Genomic DNA, 20,353 nt, shown 5'->3' with positions numbered 1-20,353 from the left:
GCAATCCTAAATTGCATTAACAGAGGGATACAATCAAGATAAGTGAGGTACTAATACCACTCTATAAAGCCTTATTAAGACCACACCTAGAGTACTGCATCCAGTTTTGGTCACCACATTATAAAAAAGATGTTGAGACTCTAGAAAAAGTGCAGAGAAGAGCAACCAGGATGATTAGGGGACTGGAGACTAAGGCATATGAAGAACGGTTGAAGGAACTGGGCTTGGCTAGTCTGGTGAAGAGAAGGACCAGGGGAGACATGACAGTGGTCTTCCAATATTTGAGGGGTTGCCACAGAGAGGGGAAGGATTCAAGCTATTTTCTAAAGCACCTGAAGGCCAGACAAGGAATAATGGATGGAAACTGAACATGGAGAGATTTAACCTGGAAATAAGGAGAAACTTTCTGACAGTGAGAACAATCAACCAATGGAACAGCTTGCCCTCGGAAGTTGTGGGAGTGCCATCACTTGAGACTTTCAAGAAGAGATTGGACTGCCATTTGTTAGAAATGGTGTAGGGTCTCCCACTTGTGCAGGGGTTGGACTAGATGACCTATAAGATCCCTTCCAACTCTGATTATCTGTTATCTGCTTGCTTGCGCCAAATAACACCATATTTTTGAAATCAATGCTTGAAAAATTCTTAATGTCCTGGTTCACCTACACATCAACCAAATCATCCCTCCTCGTCCTCTGATCCTATAACGCAATAACTAGGACAAGGTCTGACATTCTGGGGAATACAAATCATCCATGAGTTTTTCATGGTTCTCTTATCAGCCCTTTGTGCGAGCAGAATGTGGACAAGGCTTCATCAAGTCCACTGGCAAAGCAGGTAACAGTAGGCACAGTCAAGGCATCCTATCCCTTCAGAGTTTGAGAGGTATGTTCTGCAGCTGCCAAATTATGTAAGTTCTTCAGTGCAGTGCCCTACTCTTTTAAGAATTTTACAACTCCCTCACTTTTTGGGGGGAGGAATAAGTGGATGTATCTTGGAAACAATCCCACAGCTGATTTCAAGTTCTCACAACAATGTGTGCCTTGGGGAAGATAGTCTGACCATTCTTTTCCTAGTCTAGTAGTAGCTACCGTAGATTAGCTGCTAATAAAATGCTGCTCTCACCATTAACATAATAAGTATGTTGTACGAACTCAGCAATACACTACAGCTTATACATTTTAACCTTTACTGATCTAAAATTAGCTTCTCTACTCAGCTGTCCCATTCTGATAACCTGAAAGTTCTACCCAATCTTGGAAAGATGGATTGTTTAAATCTTGATTTTAGAACTAGCTAACTAAGAAAGCTTAAGAATTAGAAAGATTAATTCTTTCTTAGTCTTCACCCATTTAGGAAAACTGACATGAAAATTCCTGCTCAATATAAAGGTAAATTTTGCAAAACTGATTTTGAAATCCATTCACTCAAATTAGCCATCTATATGGAGTACCTATATATTTTGTTCTCTTTTCAAATAGCCTGAATAAACAGAGAAGCAAATATGAAATTGCAGCAACTACAGGGACTCTGCGACTTACAGCCAAAATTGGAACTGGAATCTTGGCTGTTGAATAAAGTGGTTGTTAAGTGAAACAGCCACATGACTCCTTCACCCAACAACAATCCCAACATTATTGGTTGCAATCATTAAGTGATCTGCCGGGTCATTAAATGGACAGAATGAAAAGGCTGCCTGCTTCAGCTCTTTCGCTCTCAAATGTTCCTGCAGACCACCAAAGGATTTCAGCCTCCCTCCATACATGGAGGAAAAAGCCTTTGAGAGGTTGCTTTCACCTTCCCTCTGTCCTGCCCTCCCTTCACCTGAGACCTTCCCTGCCAGCTTTTCCCTTTGATTTTCTACGGAAACCGGCATAGAGGATGGCAAACAGCAATCACATAATCATAGGGCGCTTTGCAATTGATAGTATATGCAAGCCAGTTCAACAAATGCCCAAAATGTGGTCACGTGGCTGAATGGGGAGGAGCTTCTGCAACTTTTTACAGTAGCCAGAAGTGCTTTACTGAGGCTATCATAATGTTCAGTTGTCACCTGTAGTCAGTTCCTTTCTTTTTACTTGTACTAACAGTTGGTCCTGACACAGAAGCACATTTCTTGTTGAATTATTTTCTCAGATCAACGGTACATGCTTTATACTAGAACATACCCAAATATTTTGGATGGTATATTACACATCTATTTTTGCCTTTTAAAGTTTTATAATTTAGTGATTTTTTGGGGAGCTGCTACTAAATAAAGCTTCAGTTTGCATGCACCATAGAGGTTTCTATACTACAGCACAAATAATAAGCTGACTGCCTGTTCTGCATTATGTGTATATTCTATAAGTGCCAATCTTTATTTCAGCTGTGAGCAGCCAGATTTCATTTCAAGAAAATAGTACAAAAATTAATCACTTTCCAGCAATAAAAATGAACATTAAAAACTTGCTAAAATTCACATTCATAGACAAAAAATTATATACTTTTCAATTTGCACATAATACACATTGCCTAATGGTTCAAATCTACCTCAGCAATATAATTGACTGATTCTACCCTGTCTCTTCAGGCCTATGAAAGCTCTTTTTTTTTCCTAAGAAGAATGCCAGATTCGTTAGTTTTGTAGATGTTGCATAAGACCCAGCTTATAACATATTATGAAATATTTTAAAAGGCAAGCATAATCAATATTGAATTAAATTCACCTCCTTATGTTAGAGTAAGGTAATTTCACATGACTTTTTTCTCATACCTTAATTTTATAAATCACAGAAAATAACTGCTTATTTTACTTTCCTCTTCTGTAGTTACTGAATTATTTGAAATTTACACAAAAATATTAATGTTTTAGATTACAGCAATTTACAAACCTACCTTATACTGTTGCAAAGTTGTAAATGGATCCCATATATGTGACTGATTAATTGGACCTTGTTTAGACTTCAACTGCTGCATTTTATGAATTGTCTGGGAGCTTTCATATATACGGCAGAAGAGCTTTTTTAAAAAAGAGCAAAATAGAATTCAATTGAAAAGATTTAAAAATGGCACAAATTAACTTACATATTTAAAAACTCCATAAAGACTTCATGAAATTTAAATTGTATTGTATTTCCTTACAGCACTTTGAGAAACAAGGGTACGTTTTACATTCATGTTTTGAAATTACCTTTTTCAGTAAGGAACAAATCTGCTGCCTCACTGCTGCTGATTGGTTGTTCAAGTTGTAGCTAATAAAAAACTGTATCAGTTGCATTTCTTCTATGGAAATTACTTCAGTGCTGCGGTGACTTTCACACAGTAAACCCAAGGCATCTATTCGGACCTTTAAAATTAGAAGCAAGTTTTAATTACTTGGCTTCTCTCTGAAATACTTACTCGAACGTTTTAAAACATTGAGACATGTACCTCATCGTGTTGGTGAACCAAACCTTGTTTTATACAGTTCACAGGCACAAGGCCATCTTGTATTATGACTGCAAATTGCAAGTGTCCATGAGCCCTGGCTGTTCTCAAGCATGCCATCAGGGCTCCAAGAGCTCCTCTGGTTTTGAAAGATCCTTAATAAAATACATAAATTCTAATTAACAAAATAGTGGTTAGTCACTCATTACCTTCTCAGCTCAACATGCCCATAAAATCATATCCACCAAACAGATTAGTGTAGCTTGATATTTATGATACACACAGATATAACTCCATATTACAACCATTATCACGGCATTTAAATATTAAGGCCATATAAACATAAAAACATTGTTGGAAAGGAACAGCTTGAACTTGACCAATGACATGGCTAATGACTAGAAAACATTATATGAAATAATATGAAAGTCCTTCATAAAATGAAAGCCAAACTTTCAATAAAAAGGTGACCTTTTGTGGTAGAAATTAAAACTGGGGGGGAAATGGTTACCTTTAATGTTTATGAAGAAAACTAATACAAGGAGGAAATGACCAACTTTACTTAGTTTGTAATAATAAATAATTAAAATTTGTATTATTAATTGAAAGAAGGCTTCAGAATAGAAATTCTAAAGTATGTTCCCAGTCATGAAGAGCCATCTTTACTTATCCTTTAAGTAACTGAGAACTTGGAATTCTATCTTTCCCCAAACAAATTCATTTAAAAATAAATAAACAACACCATCACCCACAAACTCGGCCCATTTATGCATATCTTACACTACAATACATTAAGTATAAGATAAAAAATCTTACCAACGTTAGATTCTGTTGAAATCTGAAGGATTTTAATCATGTAGTTCAAACTTTCTGGGCTACATTTTAGCAATTTTGGTAAGTAATAATCTGTTACGTAGGTGGCTTGTTCTGGATTTCCATCACATAAAATCAAAAGCAGAGGAGAAACCCATGTCTCATGCCAACTATCAATCCAAGTACTTCTTTCCAAAGTGGATATAAGATGCCTCTTGTGATTCACAAACATGATTTCCAATAAATCACTTGCATAAGGTGCAAAAGACTGATCATTCATTACAGCCAAGATTTGTACAGGAATTGTTCTGTCAATTTCCAAAAGACTGTCAATGCCAATACACTCCACAAGATATCCAAGTGATGAGTATTTGCCTTTAACATGCCATTCTAAACCTAGCAGACTTTCAGTTAATTCTGAGAAGAAAGGGTCTGGCTTTATTATGGATTCTTTCACAGCAGTCTGATGTATTTGAAGAAGATTTTTAAATATTAGCTTGGTCTGGTGCCTAACTGCATCTAGTGGATGTTCCCAATGTGCATACACATAATCCAACATTTTACCAATAGTTTCTGAGTTTCCATGGAGATTGAACTTCAGATCTCTAGAACTTGATTGAAGACAATCCATTGCTACACTGGTCCAAATAGCTAGAATTCTGGATAGAGATGCTGCCATTACAGATTCTTTTAATCTTGGAGAAACAGAGTAAAGTAGATAAAAATAGATGAGAATATTTTAAAACAAATTGAATATTAATGCTTAAGTGTGTGCAAAATGTCTCAGATATATTTTTTCTTCCTTATTCCACCTCTTATTTACATTTATTTGAATGCTCTTGATTTATCATAAACTATTTATTCATACTTCAATTATTTTTAGCCGTGCTCAATGTCTGATCTCTTTTTTCTTCACAATTTCTTTTTCTTTCTGGGCTATATATTTTAGAATATATGCAAGCTGCTCTTTTGATGCAGAAATATTTCTAAGTGGTAGGGAAAACTGTAAGAGATGTGAATCAAATTTACATTGTTAAAAACCCAAAAACAATGCCTGGTATCTTATATAGACTGGATAAAGGAAAACAAAATGATGCTTAAAATAAGTTAGTAAAGGTGCTCATAAGTCAAAAAAAGGGAATTCGAACTATTGTTGAACCATCTTAAGTGCCACTACAAAGTAAAAGATAATAAATAAAACTAATGAAAATACTTCCTGATTTCATTTAACTATACAGTGCCAACCATTTTATGTTCTATAGGTGAAACGAAAGAAACTTTGGAATATTCACCATAAAGTCCTTTACACAGGTTGAGGAAAAAATAACTTCTGACCAAGTACATATTTTCTATAAAAATCCAATATCACTGTGCTCATGTAACAGTAACGAAGACAGTTTTTATGGCATTACAATGCCTGGGTGATTCTATGAAGACACTCTTGGTCACTACTGCAGAACCCAGCTTCAAATGTGAAAAAGGGCTCCTCCAGAAATAAACAAAAATGCAAAGTTTATTTTGCTTAATGTTGTATATACATAAACAAAATTCTCCAAGTCCATAATGTATTGTTTTGTTAGCAGTCAGCATTAACCTGTCTGCCCACTCACATTTCCATTTAAAAATTCATCTGGAAGGAAATTGCATCATACTGCAATACTGCTTTATTGACATAACCTACCCTTTGCTACCTTCATATCTTGCCTAGGATTAGAATTCAGCACTTCTTAAAAATAAGAGCTGAAACCTGGAAGAGCAAATGACCCCCTCACATACCCCCATTGTGGATGCCCATATTCTGACAGCTTTTCTAACAGACAATCAGGACAAATATGTTTTAAAAATATAATAAATGGTGTATATATTTTTCTAAGGTTTCCCTTTAGCAAATGATTCCACATATTTCTAAAATTCTCCCAGTTTAGCAAACTATCCAGTCTAAAAATAACTTCAGATTGATTTCAGACTAGTATCAAGTTCAACTCTGGCTGAAGATGAAATTTAAAAATGCTTATGCAAGTCTCTTTTCTACAAGTTCTATCATGACTGGGGTATTTAATTGTGCATAGCTCTTAATGAAAAATATGAATGCATAGATACAGCTCTCCCTATCCCCTCCCTTACCCTCCACCTGTCTAAAATACCTCAGAAGATTAGGGAATCCTGTAGAAAAGAACGTGGTAGAAAAGAAAACAATAGGCGAAATCAGCCTCATTGTTTTAGACAGAACCATTTTCCGATGAAGTTAACAGTGCTTAGTTCCAGCTAAGCAGACACAAGACTGTAGCCATGGAGAGACATTTATAACTAATACATCTGCCTACTTGCTCTACAATAACTATTTTATGAGGTGAATTGATTGAGAGTGTCAGGATGAAGTGACGGATGTCAGGCATTGTAGGGAGGTCATACAGGCACGTGGAGACCACACACACTACTGAGCCTCATTTTGACTTGTCTTAAGGACATTACATCAAAGTTGGATCAGCCTGTAGTGTTTTTTTCCACTTTAATTTTGAGTGTAACTCCAAATCCAGACCTCCATGGGTTGCTAAATTTGATTTCCATTGATAATTTTTGTGTGATTTTGTTGTCAGCACATTCAACTATGTAATGAACAAAGTATTTAATAAGAATATTTCATTCATTCAGATCTAGGGTGTCTTATTTTTGTGTTCCCTTTATTTTTTTGAGCAGTTTATTTAAAGTTGTATTTCAATGTACATGGGATTCATAGCTCAAGTTGAGCCTTGTCAATCAAGAATCTGAGTTTCATTTATATTATTAAACTATAAAAAATAAAAAACAGATTTTACCGTGTGCTTAAGGTCAACAAAACAGAGGCTATATCCAAGAGTAGTTTCTCTGCATTCTCTCCCATGCTGTGATCTTTCCAATTTAGCATAGCAAGTGCTCCATGGCAAAGAAAAAGGAGGACAGAGTCAGAAAGTTCAGCAGTACAGAGACCACCACAGCTGTCCACAAACCACTTTGGCACATCAGAACAGTTTAATAAGCCACAAATCAAATCACTGATCTGCAAAAAAGCAATGTAATATAAGAGAAAAAACTCAAAAAGTATGGTTTACTACTAGATCGCTGAAAGGCAAAAAGTTACAATAAAACAGTAAAAACACAATGGTTATTTCTTTTATAGCCGACACTGAATGGAAATTATGAAAGCTAAACTTCTAATAGTATGTACTGTATGTTTCCAAAGCTGTCCTGTTCTATATAGTATTTAGGATTGCTATTTATCTCCATTTTACCAACCAAACACATGCATTATAGGCTATCCCCAAACCCATATAGGTCTGCATTTACTCATAGTCAAAAATTCAAATCTATAGGTTGAGTAAATCTGTAGGACCAAGATTATAGTTGAAATCTTTTAAAAATCACCTAATAATTGACCCTGTGAATTCAACGTGATTAACTTCCAAGTAAATATTATCTTGTCCCAAAGTTGCTTATAGTTAAATATTATTTTATTGCACTGTAAAGTGGCAATATTTCCTCTGATAGAATTTACATAAAACATGAAACTTGAAACGGCTACTCTTTCAGTTACTTCTCTTTCTTAAATTAGCTTAATGTTTCAAATAGGCATTCAAAGTTATATTTATACATATTTTTACTTTTTTCAGAAGAAACACACTAACCAAACAAGGCAACCTCTCAACAGGTTGAAACATTGTCTTAATAAAAAGAACAGCAGCCAATCCCGCTGAAGTCTGGACAGTTTGTAGAAGGTCTTCTAAATAAAAGAAAATAATACTAGAATTATAAATGGCAAAGTACTTGAGCACCATTCTGCTTTTCTGAACCCCACTTCCCTTTTGCTCCTCTTTTATTCCCTATGGAAGGGGGCGTTCACCATCCACCTGTGGCTTTACTCCAAGTCAACCCTTGCTCCTTAGTTGTTCCCTTCTTCTGGAAGCTCTGTGCATTCGCACACTGGGAACAGGCTCTTCTGCTTCATTGATGTCCGACTCCGAAGGCAGCTGACAGGCGGCCCTAGTCCCATCTCTGCCTCCAACGTAGAGCACTCATCAGAGCCTTCCCCAAACTCCAGGACTGGCCCATGTTCCTCCCCAACTTCCCCACTGACCAAATCTGCTGCCAGCTGTGTTGGCTGCTGGCGGGTCACAATTATCAACGAACAGAAGAGTCAATTGTCCATAAAATTATGCCAGATTATTATTATTTGTTTGTAGTTTGACATGTTGTAGAAATCATGGTCAAATTTGTAATTGTAGAGAACACATATAATTGTGTTTCCTTCAGTAAACCATTATAATATATATATATATATATATATATATATATATATATATATATATATATATATATATATATATATATATATATATATATATATATATAAAATACATGAACCAAGCCATTAATATTACCCTTGATTGAATACCAACTAGGACAAAAAGTAACCTTTCCATGAGTAGAATTTTTTAACAACTACTTGTTCTCCTGCAAATTCCCAAACCACCTTTTGTGCTGCTCCATATCATTCATACATTCAACTTGATACCTACCACTTTACATCTCTGTTGGTTGGCAAACAACCAAAAACAGAGCAGATTTTCACAGGGTGTTACATAAGCTGGAGGAAATAATTACAAGTACTCCTTATTTACTGATCACCAATTCAGACTGGCAATTCTGTCACTAAGTGCTGCAGTGCCAGACTTATGACATCACTTCCACTTCTATTGTTAAGCAATCACAGTGGTCGTTAAATGAGACATCACATGACAGCAATGTGCAATTTTACGACTACATTCTCCAATTCTGCTTATTATGAAGTTTGGTTTCAAAGCTGTTTTTGTTATAATCATTATAATTTTGAACAACCACTTAAAAGGTAGTTGGTAAGCAAGATATACCTGTATCCATTTTGGAAGCAGAATTGCATTCATAGAAATTTTTAAATCCAATCCAAATTAAAAAAAGAAAAAAAAGAAAGAGTGACATTGTTTTAATATAAAGATTCTTATTCCTTAATTTAGCTTTCTCTCTCTTTTGAAATAAACTGTTGGAGAAAAAATTAAAAATTTAAACTATTAGCACTATTTACCATTATTTAAGCAGCATATAAAGCAGTTCAGAAGTCCACACATACATTGCCAAATGGGAGAATCCAAATTTTTCCAAAAACATTCCTGTATATTTTCCAGAACTTTTTGGATCAATGTCATGGAAACTTTAATTCCCATAAGCAAATCATGCATCAGCCGAGTTTGAGCAATGTGATTTCCACTGAATTTCCTTTAAAAAGATATAAATAAGACAAATTACTGTTTCAAATCTGCTTGTGAAGGGATCTTTTAACCATGAAAGTAGATTTTGGGAGCATACATGAAATGGCAGGGAGAAATCTTCCTTTTATGATAAAAAAAATCTTTCAAATACTTTTGAGTAGTTATCTAGATATAGCTCCATGTTTTAAAAATTAGTATGAATGCCACTAATAATGTATTAATCTTGAAAAATGTTTTTAGAATGCAGACATTGCCACTAAAAAGATCCTAATATATTTTCACTCACTGCTCTGCATCATTTTCTGAACTGCGCTCCAAAAATTAATCTAAGCAGGTAGGTGCTATATAGGATAATCATTCCTAACAATATATCATAACAATATCTATATGCGCACATATGTATATGTGCACATCTAGACATATATATGTATGCATCTAGTCCAATGAATAGAGATTCATATATGTACATTACAAATTTAAATTAATCAATAAGAACACATTACAAATATTGTGAAGCTCTTTTTGTATATTTCATGAACATTGTGTTTTACAGTTTTTTAAAGTTTCTTAAAATTCTTAAAATTAAAAACAATTATATATTGATATGGTACTTATGTTCTGATTAAACATATATATTGATTTGGCAAATGTTGTCTACCCATAGCTCTATACAATAAAAGAAAACTTTTGAATGAATGAAAGCAATTATTTGCTGTTAACAGGAGTAATCAGCCCCAAAAGAAAGGCTGAAACTTAACGGAGTATCACACACAATCAAGCTAACTGATTTATTATGTTCTGTTATAATACAGGAATCTCTCCAGTCTGTCAGCTCTGGAACAATTAGATAAGCTCCAAGGAATTCAGAAAAGGATGATTTCCTTTCCCGTATTACAATTGTGCATTGATGCTAGACTAGCTCTGTGCTTGATCCCTCCTCTCTGGCAGACTGGGTGCTTCCCAACAACAAATGATTTCCTCCCATAAATCAGTTTAAATGCTTATTTATTCCATTAATATAAAAATATAATAGAACTTCCAAGATTGCAACAGAACTTCCAAATTATAGTGTGTTACTAGAACTTACTAGACTGAGATTAAAATATAACTGTTGCAAAAAAATTAAGACTTTAAAAGATAGGAATTTGAATATTACATAATTGAAGTATATAAAATAAAATAAAAGTCTTAACTGCCATGTTCAGCATTGACATTCAATCCAACATTATATTTTTGCAAAGTTCCAAGGTGAAGAAACTTTCCCAACCTTGAATAAAAGTCCTAAATTGTTGGGAAGAATATGCAGAATGTCTAAAGTGATGGAGTACCAGAATTCAGAAATGTTATCACTTAAATTTCAAAACTGTTTTGATAAACTTTATATCACTAAACCAAACAAAGCACAATTTTAACTTGAGGAATATATTGTATCTAAATGCCAGATTATTTCAGGTCATTGGCCTTAAGAATATTTTTTTAAAGCTGAAAGGTGTTCTCCCAAATTAAGTTTGCATTTTACATTTTTCACACTCTCTCCACATTGTATCTTGAGTACTGGCACTTACCAATTTTCTTCTATTTTAAGCACAGATTTCAACAAAAATTGAAGAGCTATGGAAATAAAGTTAAATATATATACATAAATTAGAATTCAGAATTGAGAGTGCTTTCAACATCCTAATCCTTAATTTTCAACTGTAATATCCATATTGAACTCATTGCTCAAGTACTGTGTATATACAGATAATCCTCATTTGCAATTGGGACCTGGAACTCTGTTGCTATGCAGCACAGTCATGGAAAATAATCACAGGACTGTACCAACTTACAACATCAGTTCCACCTTCAGCGGTTATGCAAATCATTGCAGTTCATTAAGTGTAACATCATGTGATCATGATTTGCAACTTCTGCCAGCTTCTCATTGGCTTTCCTTGTTGGAAGCCAGCTGTGAAGCCTGTAAAAGGTGATCATGTGAATGTGGGATGTTGCAATCATGTAAATGTGTGCTGGTTCCCAAGTGCCCAAATCATGACCATGTGACTAGAGTTACTGCAACAGCCATAATTTTGAAGACTGGTCATAAGTGTCTTTTCTTAGTGCCATCTTAACATTGAACAGTCATTGAATAAATGATTATTAAGCAAGGACTAGCTGTAGTGGAGCAATTATACAACATCTGAATATCTGAAAGACTGCCTGCTATTATAAATCTACCCATTATTGAAGAGATAAAATCCAATGTTATACAAGCAGACATAGGTCTAGAATTTCCTCTTCTATGTCTTTTCTTTCCACCCACAATCCCCACCTGAGCCTCCCTACAGAATTTGAGAGCTCTAGAACTGGCTAAAGCAACACAGCCAGCCGATTTTCAGAAAGGAAACCCTTCCAGTCAAGAACCTGTCTCTATTTAAAAATTGTAATATCTCAAGATACAGAAAATGTTTTTAATTATAAAAGCAACAGAAAAATGCTTCCTATAGAGACTGATATGAAACATTTTCATCTCTTCTCTCATTAACATTCCAACCTAAGAAGAGGTACAAAGCATTTACCTTCTTTGAATAGGATAGTCACGCTTGATTTACCTGAAAAATTCAAGTATATATTTTAGCATCTTATCTGACTAATCAAAAATTTTATTTTTAATGTATAACATATTTTAAAAATGAACCATACCTATATTTATAAGTTCCACACAAGAAGCAAGATTATCTATAGTTTTTCTAATGTGGGAGAAATTTGTAGTTGCTAATTCTTCTTTGAGGCAGACAACAAAACTGTCTGTAGCTTCTGCTATAAGCAGTTCTGGAAGGTCATTCAAGCAACTGTAGGGAAAAAAAGCATTGCCAAATTAAAATGTAAATACTAAAAAGATTTAAGTTAAAAACCATACAAATGAATCTTCTTGAGCCACAATCTCTTCAACACTATTCTGTTGTATTCATTTTGACATGAGGCTTCAAAAGAAATCAAAGGAAAATGGAACATCTATAGAACAAGCAGATCTTCAGTTAAACATTTCATTATTTCTGGAAGAAGAGAGAATGGATTGTAAGAAAGAGACAGACAATTGCTCACAGCAAAATGTTTATTGTCTTGCATATCTGAAATTCCACAGTTCATTACACTTTCCCCAAAAATGTAAATATTACAGGATTTGGAAATACAATCAGCAATTTATCTGAAGGCAAGCAATTTGCTAGCCAGAGAGAAGTTCCCTGAAGATGGGCTCCAGCACGAGTCTGAAAGCTCAGAAGACAAAACTTCTGCTCCTAGTGACCGACCCAGATTGGATCCTGCAACATTATCCTGGGACACATATGTTTGTCTTCATTCATAATTTGCTGGATATCACAAAATTCTTTAACTAAGCTTTTATATTACTATACCACACATAATATCTCTATCTTTTAAGATTTAGTGAGTACATTTCAATACATGTCAGTAAAGACTGAAAGTAAAGAATAGGATTATAAAGTCAAGAATACTTAGGAGAACATTACTGACTGAATGAATGTGACTGTTTAATATTTTAACCATTTCTAAAATGTATATCTCATAACAAATCTTTTATGTCATCACTACCATTTGTATCACTCATTTTCTCAATATCCATGTTCCCCTGAAGACTATCAAAGAAACATTAAGCACTTTCTTAGTATAACATTTGACTAGTACCTTGCTAAAACTTTTTTCAAAGGGTTCTTTATATCCAGAGATAAGAACATTATCCCCAAAATATCTAAACAACTTTTAACCATGTTATTATATGAAGGCTCGGAGTCCATCTTTTCCAGTAAAGGCACAATCTACAGATGACAAAAAAATAAAGAATATAACTTGCATTTTTTTTCAAACAAACAGACTAAAAGATACATAGGTGACTGTGAATTGTGCATAATCAGGTTTATACAAATGTCAGTAAGAAGCACAGTATGTATAACCTAAAGTATAATAGAAACATAACCTGCAACAAAATATAAGAGTATGGATACTCCAGGTCACTGTTCTAACAAATCAGCTTACTTTCAGAATATTTATTTCTAATCCCATTTGCATAAATTTCCATTTGTCTCCCAACATCTTAGATACCATTGAACATTCTTAATCTTTATTGAATATTTTAGCTCAGGATGTAATATTTTACTTTTTACATTCTTAATATTAATTTAACACTTATATCAGAGTACTTCCAAGCAGGGAAATAACCTTCTGTTTCTTACTAGTTTCATCTTTTCCACCCATCCACTAAAATTCATGCAAATTTGATTTTGCTATTCATCATTATCAGCCTTTCCTAACTAGATATCCTTTAACTTTGCTGAAGCAACAATTTCAACATGGAGCTAATTTCCAACAATCTGGAAAGTGAAAAGATGAATTTGGATAATCTTAAAGATGAAATACTGCTCCTTCTTGACTTTTATTCTTGCAATTCATGAATCAAATGCCCTGCATTTTCAGGCATATAGGTAATTATATGAAATACCTGTCATGTGAAACTAGCTGCTAACCAGAATAGAAAATAATTTACTTACTTACTTGCCTTATATGGCTGTCTATGTCACATCCTAGGCAGTTCACAGCAAAGTATTAAAATACATCATATCCAGTGGTGGGATTCAAAAGTTCCCACCACTGGTTCTGTGGGTGTGGCTTGGTGGGTGAGGCTGCAGGGGGGGGAATCACACAATTCACACGACTTGCATGCACATGCACACCAAACATGTGCTTTGCACACACGTTAAAGCAGTAAAAACTAAGCTACTGCGTCTCTCAGCTGTTTAGCACAGCAATTCGCTCTCCCACGCCAAACAGCTGAGAGGTTAAAAAGGACCTAGGAGCAGGGACAGGTGTGTGGGCCCAACTGCAGAGCATTGAAGAGACTCGTAGCGAACCAGTTTTCTGCCAGCTGATCTTTGGCGCTACTGGTATGCCAGAACCGGGCCAAACCGGTAGAATACTACCACTAATCATATCCTCTCCACCAAGGAAACAGAACCAACCATACTGTTAACCACTTGACTCAAACCCATACGACCATTTTTACTAGTATAACTAAAATCAAACCTGTTTGATCAAATTAATTTGCTGAATGCCATCCGTCAACTGTGCACACCGTAATAATAGAGAAGCCAGGTTTTGTCCTTCAACGTCTGCAACAGCTGCACATTTAAGAAGCAAAAATGTTTTAATAGTCCAATATTTAATAGTCCAATAGTTCACATGACAAAAGCTATTGCCTACTCCTCCCTTATACAGGGCTCCTTTCACACAGTACACCTTTTATCGCCTTATTTTCCTGAACATTTTCTTGAGAATAAACCCACCTAATTAAACTAATTACACCTGTTAATGTTGAGGATGTCTGCAAACAGCACTTCAATTCAGACATATCAGAATTGGTTGCCCAAATATTATCCTTAAGAAATAGATCTTAAGTACAAGACAATAGGACTTGATCATTACTAATATAAATAGCCCATTCAAAGCTGAATGACCAACTTACTTCAGAAAACCAGAAAGTCGGAAGGACATTTCAAGCACATCTTTAATATAGAACAATTTTTTTAACATCAAATTGTAATTTCTCTAATTTGCTTTTCACTGAGGAAAAACATTTTTTTCACATTCAGGTAGAAAAAAAGTATATATGTAGACATGAAAGGGCTGATACTCTTGTCTTTAATTCAAAATGTACCCTCAAGGGAAATTAGTTTTAAAAAAGCATTATCGCACCACTAAAATATATCTACAGAGACAAATTAAGCAACTTAATTATACTTACAGCGAAGTCTTTCAAGCTGTTGGTATTCAAGAACAAGGCTTTCAACCTGAATTTCTTTCTTCTTCTTTAAAGCCATTTTGGTAGATTAAAGAATTACCTATTAAAGAATAATATATTTGATATATTAGAACACTGTTTTAAATCCAAAATTTAAAAATGAGGTCTGTTTAATTCAGACTTGTACTTTGTTTACCTTATTTCTATACACTCTGGAGAAAAAGGTTAGGCAAGATTTTCATTCAGACTTTATTAGCAACTATTTCACCTGAAATACACAAACTCAATCAAGAAAAATCCACAAAAGTCCAGCAGTCAGAAATTTAAAGTCAAGACTCCAGATGAGGACATCAGCATCTTACTTCTGAAACATTTCCCTGAGTGTAAATCCACCTGAGCAATATAGCAACAAAACTAATCAATACAGACTATCTATTTTTTAGAGAAATAAAACATGATTATGTATAGGCTTTCATTCTAGCGGAAACTTGTTAATAAGTGTTAATAAGCACTTATTAAAAAGTTTCCGCTAGAATGAAAGCCTATACATAATCATGTTTTATTTCTCTATGTACATTGTTTGGAAGTATGTTTTCTGATTTATGCCATAGCATTTCATTTCTACCTTGGTTCTACCTTTGGTTCTTGTTAGGAATATAAGTCACCTAACAGGTATTTGGGTTGGAAATATATAAACCAGGATAGACATTTTAAAACTGTATCTTTAAGAAAATGCAAAAGTGTAATTGGGTGTGGTTTCTCAAACTGCCATAAGATGGAGCCAGAATCCTGGGTTGTTTATTCTTAGTCTCAGAAGAGAGTGTGAGTGTATCTCTGTTTCTTTCTGTTGGAGAGTTTTGCCGTTCCTCATAATTGACTGCTATTCCGGGATTTGATGTAAGTCTGATACTAAACTGTTTTTGACACTGGACTTTGTTATTGGATTATCCCTGGACTGAAAACTGACTGATTTAACCTGTGAATGACTTTGGACTGCTTGTTTTGAACTTTGCTTAAACCTTTATTGAAAGTAAAACCCTACATTTACTGTACAGTGTATCTGTGTGCTGTGTGTGTATTATTCAAACACTTCTCTCAAATACGTCTCCCTGTATGCGCTCATTCTCCTAACGGGGAATTACCTCAACAGTTCTACCATTACTATTTCTTCCTGTTTCATGACGTTAAGGCTATCACTTGATATAAACATAGTACTCATTTAATGGGAATAATTGGGACCAGAGTTTCCATCACTAAGTGAAACAGGTATACAGCGTGACATTGCATGACTCAGGCATGATATTCCCCTCTGAAAAAAAAATCGGGGCCGGCCAAAAGAGACCCCCCCCACCGCGCGCCAAGAAATCGCTGCCCAGCTCCCTTTTCCTGCCGCTCAGCAGCCTCCGCTCGCACCGCCCGCCCGGGCTCCGCTCGCACCGCCCACCCGGGCTCCGCTCAGGTATCCAGCTGGGGCTGTCAGGAGTTGCTACCGCCAGCGCGACTCCGCGCGGCTCCAGTCCCGCGTTGCCTCGGGAAGGGAAAGGCAAAACCAGGAGCCGCTGCTGCCGTTGCAAAGCGCCACCGCGGCTCTTCCTTTTTGCCTTTCCCTTCCTGAGGCAACGCGGGACTGGAGCCATGCAGAGCCGCGCCGGCGGTAGCAACTCCTGACTCGGGGCCTCCGAGGGGAGGGGAAGGAGGAGAAGAAGGGGGGAAAGGGGGGGGCGATTCCCAAAAAAATCGGAATTCCGATTTTAATCAGAAGAATATCATGTCTGATGACTGCATAGCTCAGCAAAGGCAACACCAGCACTTCCCGCTGCCTATAAACAAAGATTAACACTAAACAAAAAATGTTGGCAAGGCATCATGTTGACTAGCAGCTGACAACTTCTCTCCAGGGATATATGAAATAAAGCAAATCTTAGAAGTAGGATATGACAAGCCAAGAGACAAAAAAGCTTTGAAAATATTTCATGCAATCATTTGAGAAAGTTAGCTGTAACTATCTGTTTCAATGTAGCCATTCAGAAAATGATTTTGTAAACAGTTGGCAAGTTCATAAAAAGGCAATAAAAAGAAAATTAGGAGACTCCAGCCCAACATATTTTGGGTTTACTGTATGTAAATATAGATTATTGTAATTCCATCCCTTCCTTCATAATAAAATTTGTTATTGTGAGAATTTGATTTGGAAAAATAAATATGCTGAGTTTCAGACAGATAATAAAGAGTCTGACAAACATTCAATACTTGTTTGTACAATGCTAAAGCCTCCAACCTTAAGAGGGTGGAATTAGAATCTTGGTTGCAAATAATAACACAAATACAGGTAGTCCTTGACTTACAATAGTTCATTTAGTGACCGTTCAAAATTACAACAGCATAGGAAAAAAATGACTTATGATCAGTTTTCACACTTACAACCAATGTAGCATCCCCACGGTCACATTTAGATCAGTGGTGGAATTCAATTTTTTTTACTACCGGTTCTGTGGGCATGGCTTGGTGGGCGCGGCAGGGGAAGGCTACTGTACAATCTCCAGTCAGAGGTGGTATTTGCTGGTTCTCCTAACTACTCAAAATTTCCACTTCCGGTTCTTCAGAACTGGTCAGAACCTGCTGAATACCACCTCTGGTTTAGATGCTTGTCAACTGATTCATATTTATGATAAATGCAGTGTCCTGAGATCATGTGATTATGTTTTGTGACCTTCTGACAAGTCAAGTCAATGGGGAAGCCAGATTCATTTAACAACCATGTTACTAACTTAACAACTGCAGTGTTTTACTTAACAACTGTGACAAGAAAAGTCATAAAATGGGGCAAAACTCATTTAACACATGTGTCTTAGCAACATAAATTCTGGGCTCAATTGTGGTGGTAAGTCAAGGATTATTTGTATTGCAGGTATAGCAGAAATATGCGGGAAGAGAGAATATTAGTGGAACACTGTATGCTTGTTGTAGGATACTTTTTAAAACAATAAGGAAAATCTCTATCGTCATCTCTAGTTCTAGTTTCTCCAGTAACCAGAAAAATAACCTGACCTGGGAGTCCCATCATCCGACATCCAAATTTATCTAAATGCTTCAGTCATGTTCATTAATTTTTAAATTTGTTTTACAAGAAGCACATACTTCTTCTGGATTTAATTTTAGTGTTCTACTATAACTCCCAGGTAAAATTTAGCTTACCTTATATTTGCAGAACAAGAACTTGCCTTCCAATTCATTCAGGATTAATTTAGCTTCACTCTTGCCCTTTAAATTTCATCAGGCAGAGTAACCCTGTCAGGAATTTTTTGTCCTGTTGGGATTTTACTTGGGTTATTGAAGCTACATTGACCTCTCTATATATTGTTTTTTAAGTATCAAATTACTTTTAAAAATAATTTTATTAAAGAATTTTCAGCAGTAAACAATTTTTAGAAAGGAACAAAGAAAACAAGAAAGAAAGGAGAATAAAAGATTGTGAAGAAATGGCTACTGATCTTTTTAACAGTGGTTTTAAATGGATTTATATTTTACCCCTAAGATTGTCATAACTTCCTTTTTTCCATAGTTTTCCTTTCTAATAGTCAAATCCATTAATCACAAGTTCATTTTCTTCCTTCTTCAGCAAAAAGTCTATGAGGGGTTTCCAGTCACTAATAAATGAGGTTAATGTCCTTTCCCTCATGAAACCAGTCAATGTTGCCATTTCTACTAATTCTATCATCTTCACCAACCATTCCTCCATTGTGGGTACTTTGACCTCACACAATATCAAAGGGAGTCTAGGCATTCAAAAAGGAACACCCCCCCCCATTGTTGTTGTTTTTGCAAACAAATGGGAAGGGATCATGCATTAGAAAACTCAAAAGGCTGTCATTATACACAATGGGTAAGCTCTCTTCACAGGTAACCCAATCGTGCTGTTTATTTTTCCTAGCATTGTCCCATGTATTGGTGTACAGCTGATTAGTTCCCTGATTTTACTTCTTTCCTCTGTTTTTGAGCAAATAGAACAAAGTTAGCCCTTCAATGTTCTGACACTTTCCCTCTAATTCAGGAGTTCTGAAAGATTACAATAGCAATTTTCAAGATCATATCCATCAATTGGTCTAGCACCTCTGGATGTAATCCAGCCCGGGCAATTCGAATTTATTCAAAGCAACTTGGAGCTCTCTCACGACTTATCTGCTTATTTTGAGCTACATTTCTTTTCTGCTCAAACCCCCTCCCCAAATGGCATCGTTTCTGACAAGTTGGGTCACTTTTTCCCTTTGCAAAAACGCCAGATGCAAAGTAGAAATTAAGCAGTTCACCTGTTTTCCAATTGTTTTAAACGGATTTGATATTTCTGGCATTCAGTATAAGACAAAAATTCATTCTAAAGTCTTTCTGATCCCATTCTTATAGGTTTGAGATATGGTGTGGGCAGGTTGTGTTAGAAGCCCCTTTTTTCCATTAAAAAAAAAACCCTTTTTGTTGTTATTTCTTACACTAGTTTATCAGAAACCTCATAGTTTCTTTTGCAAGTAAATATTTTATTATGGTTTGTGTGCTACATTATCCCGAAAAGGACAGCGCTCATTTACGCCTCGTGGCTTCAAATCTGCCAGCATTTATTTATTTTTTTGTTGACGGTGTATTGGATCCAGATGTCCAAAGATGTCCTGGAGCTACAGATCTAACGGCGAAAGAGCCCCGCACTCCGTCGTACACTTGACTCTGCCAAAAGCAAAGGTAACGTTCAGGCAACCTGTTTCAGCCAGGCACAGTTAGCACGCTTCACTGATCCAGAACTCGAGAACCTCACATGCTTCCTCGTAATGAGTTATTTCGCGGCGCAGAGTCATCATGCAGACACTCGCTGAGAACACACAGACCGATATGAAGGAAAGACATGGCTTTGCTCACACCGCGTTTTTACACTCAGCAAGCGTCCCCAACACTTACCCTCCAGAGAGGCCTTGCCGGGACTTTCTTCCGCCTCTCCCCCTACAGCCGGTTACTAACTCCGCCTCTCCGCCGAAAAGGGCGGAGCACGGGCGCGGCTGAAGAACGAGCAGGCCTACCC

At 35.9% G+C, this 20,353-nt stretch overlaps 1 protein-coding gene across 2 annotated transcripts in view; it reads right to left on the bottom strand.

Annotated features, from left to right (window-relative positions):
• Window positions 1–20,353, bottom strand: part of THADA (THADA armadillo repeat containing) — a 116,855-nt gene extending 96,502 nt beyond the window's left edge. The window contains exons 1-14 of one of the 2 annotated variants that reach the window (XM_026683399.2): window positions 20,233–20,353; window positions 15,295–15,391; window positions 14,577–14,671; window positions 13,185–13,315; window positions 12,183–12,331; window positions 12,059–12,091; window positions 11,066–11,111; window positions 9,317–9,507; window positions 7,884–7,978; window positions 7,038–7,258; window positions 4,225–4,916; window positions 3,412–3,563; window positions 3,173–3,328; window positions 2,878–3,000 (exon numbers count right to left, since the gene is read on the bottom strand). In XM_026683399.2, the coding sequence (XP_026539184.2) occupies window positions 2,878–3,000; window positions 3,173–3,328; window positions 3,412–3,563; window positions 4,225–4,916; window positions 7,038–7,258; window positions 7,884–7,978; window positions 9,317–9,507; window positions 11,066–11,111; window positions 12,059–12,091; window positions 12,183–12,331; window positions 13,185–13,315; window positions 14,577–14,671; window positions 15,295–15,370 (2,160 nt within the window). In that variant the 5' untranslated portion in view covers window positions 15,371–15,391; window positions 20,233–20,353. Of the gene's footprint in view, window positions 1–2,877; window positions 3,001–3,172; window positions 3,329–3,411; window positions 3,564–4,224; window positions 4,917–7,037; window positions 7,259–7,883; window positions 7,979–9,316; window positions 9,508–11,065; window positions 11,112–12,058; window positions 12,092–12,182; window positions 12,332–13,184; window positions 13,316–14,576; window positions 14,672–15,294; window positions 15,392–20,232 lie in introns of those variants that run through there. The other variant, XM_087962937.1, reaches the window with a different exon arrangement.

This window comes from Notechis scutatus, chromosome 1, assembly GCF_049901735.1.
Source record: "Notechis scutatus isolate UNSWTSFEM ecotype Mainland chromosome 1, rNotScu1.2, whole genome shotgun sequence".
Taxonomy (NCBI): Eukaryota; Metazoa; Chordata; class Lepidosauria; order Squamata; family Elapidae; genus Notechis; species Notechis scutatus.
Note: the sequence above shows the minus strand (reverse complement) of the source record. Positions and strands in the feature narration are given on the sequence as shown.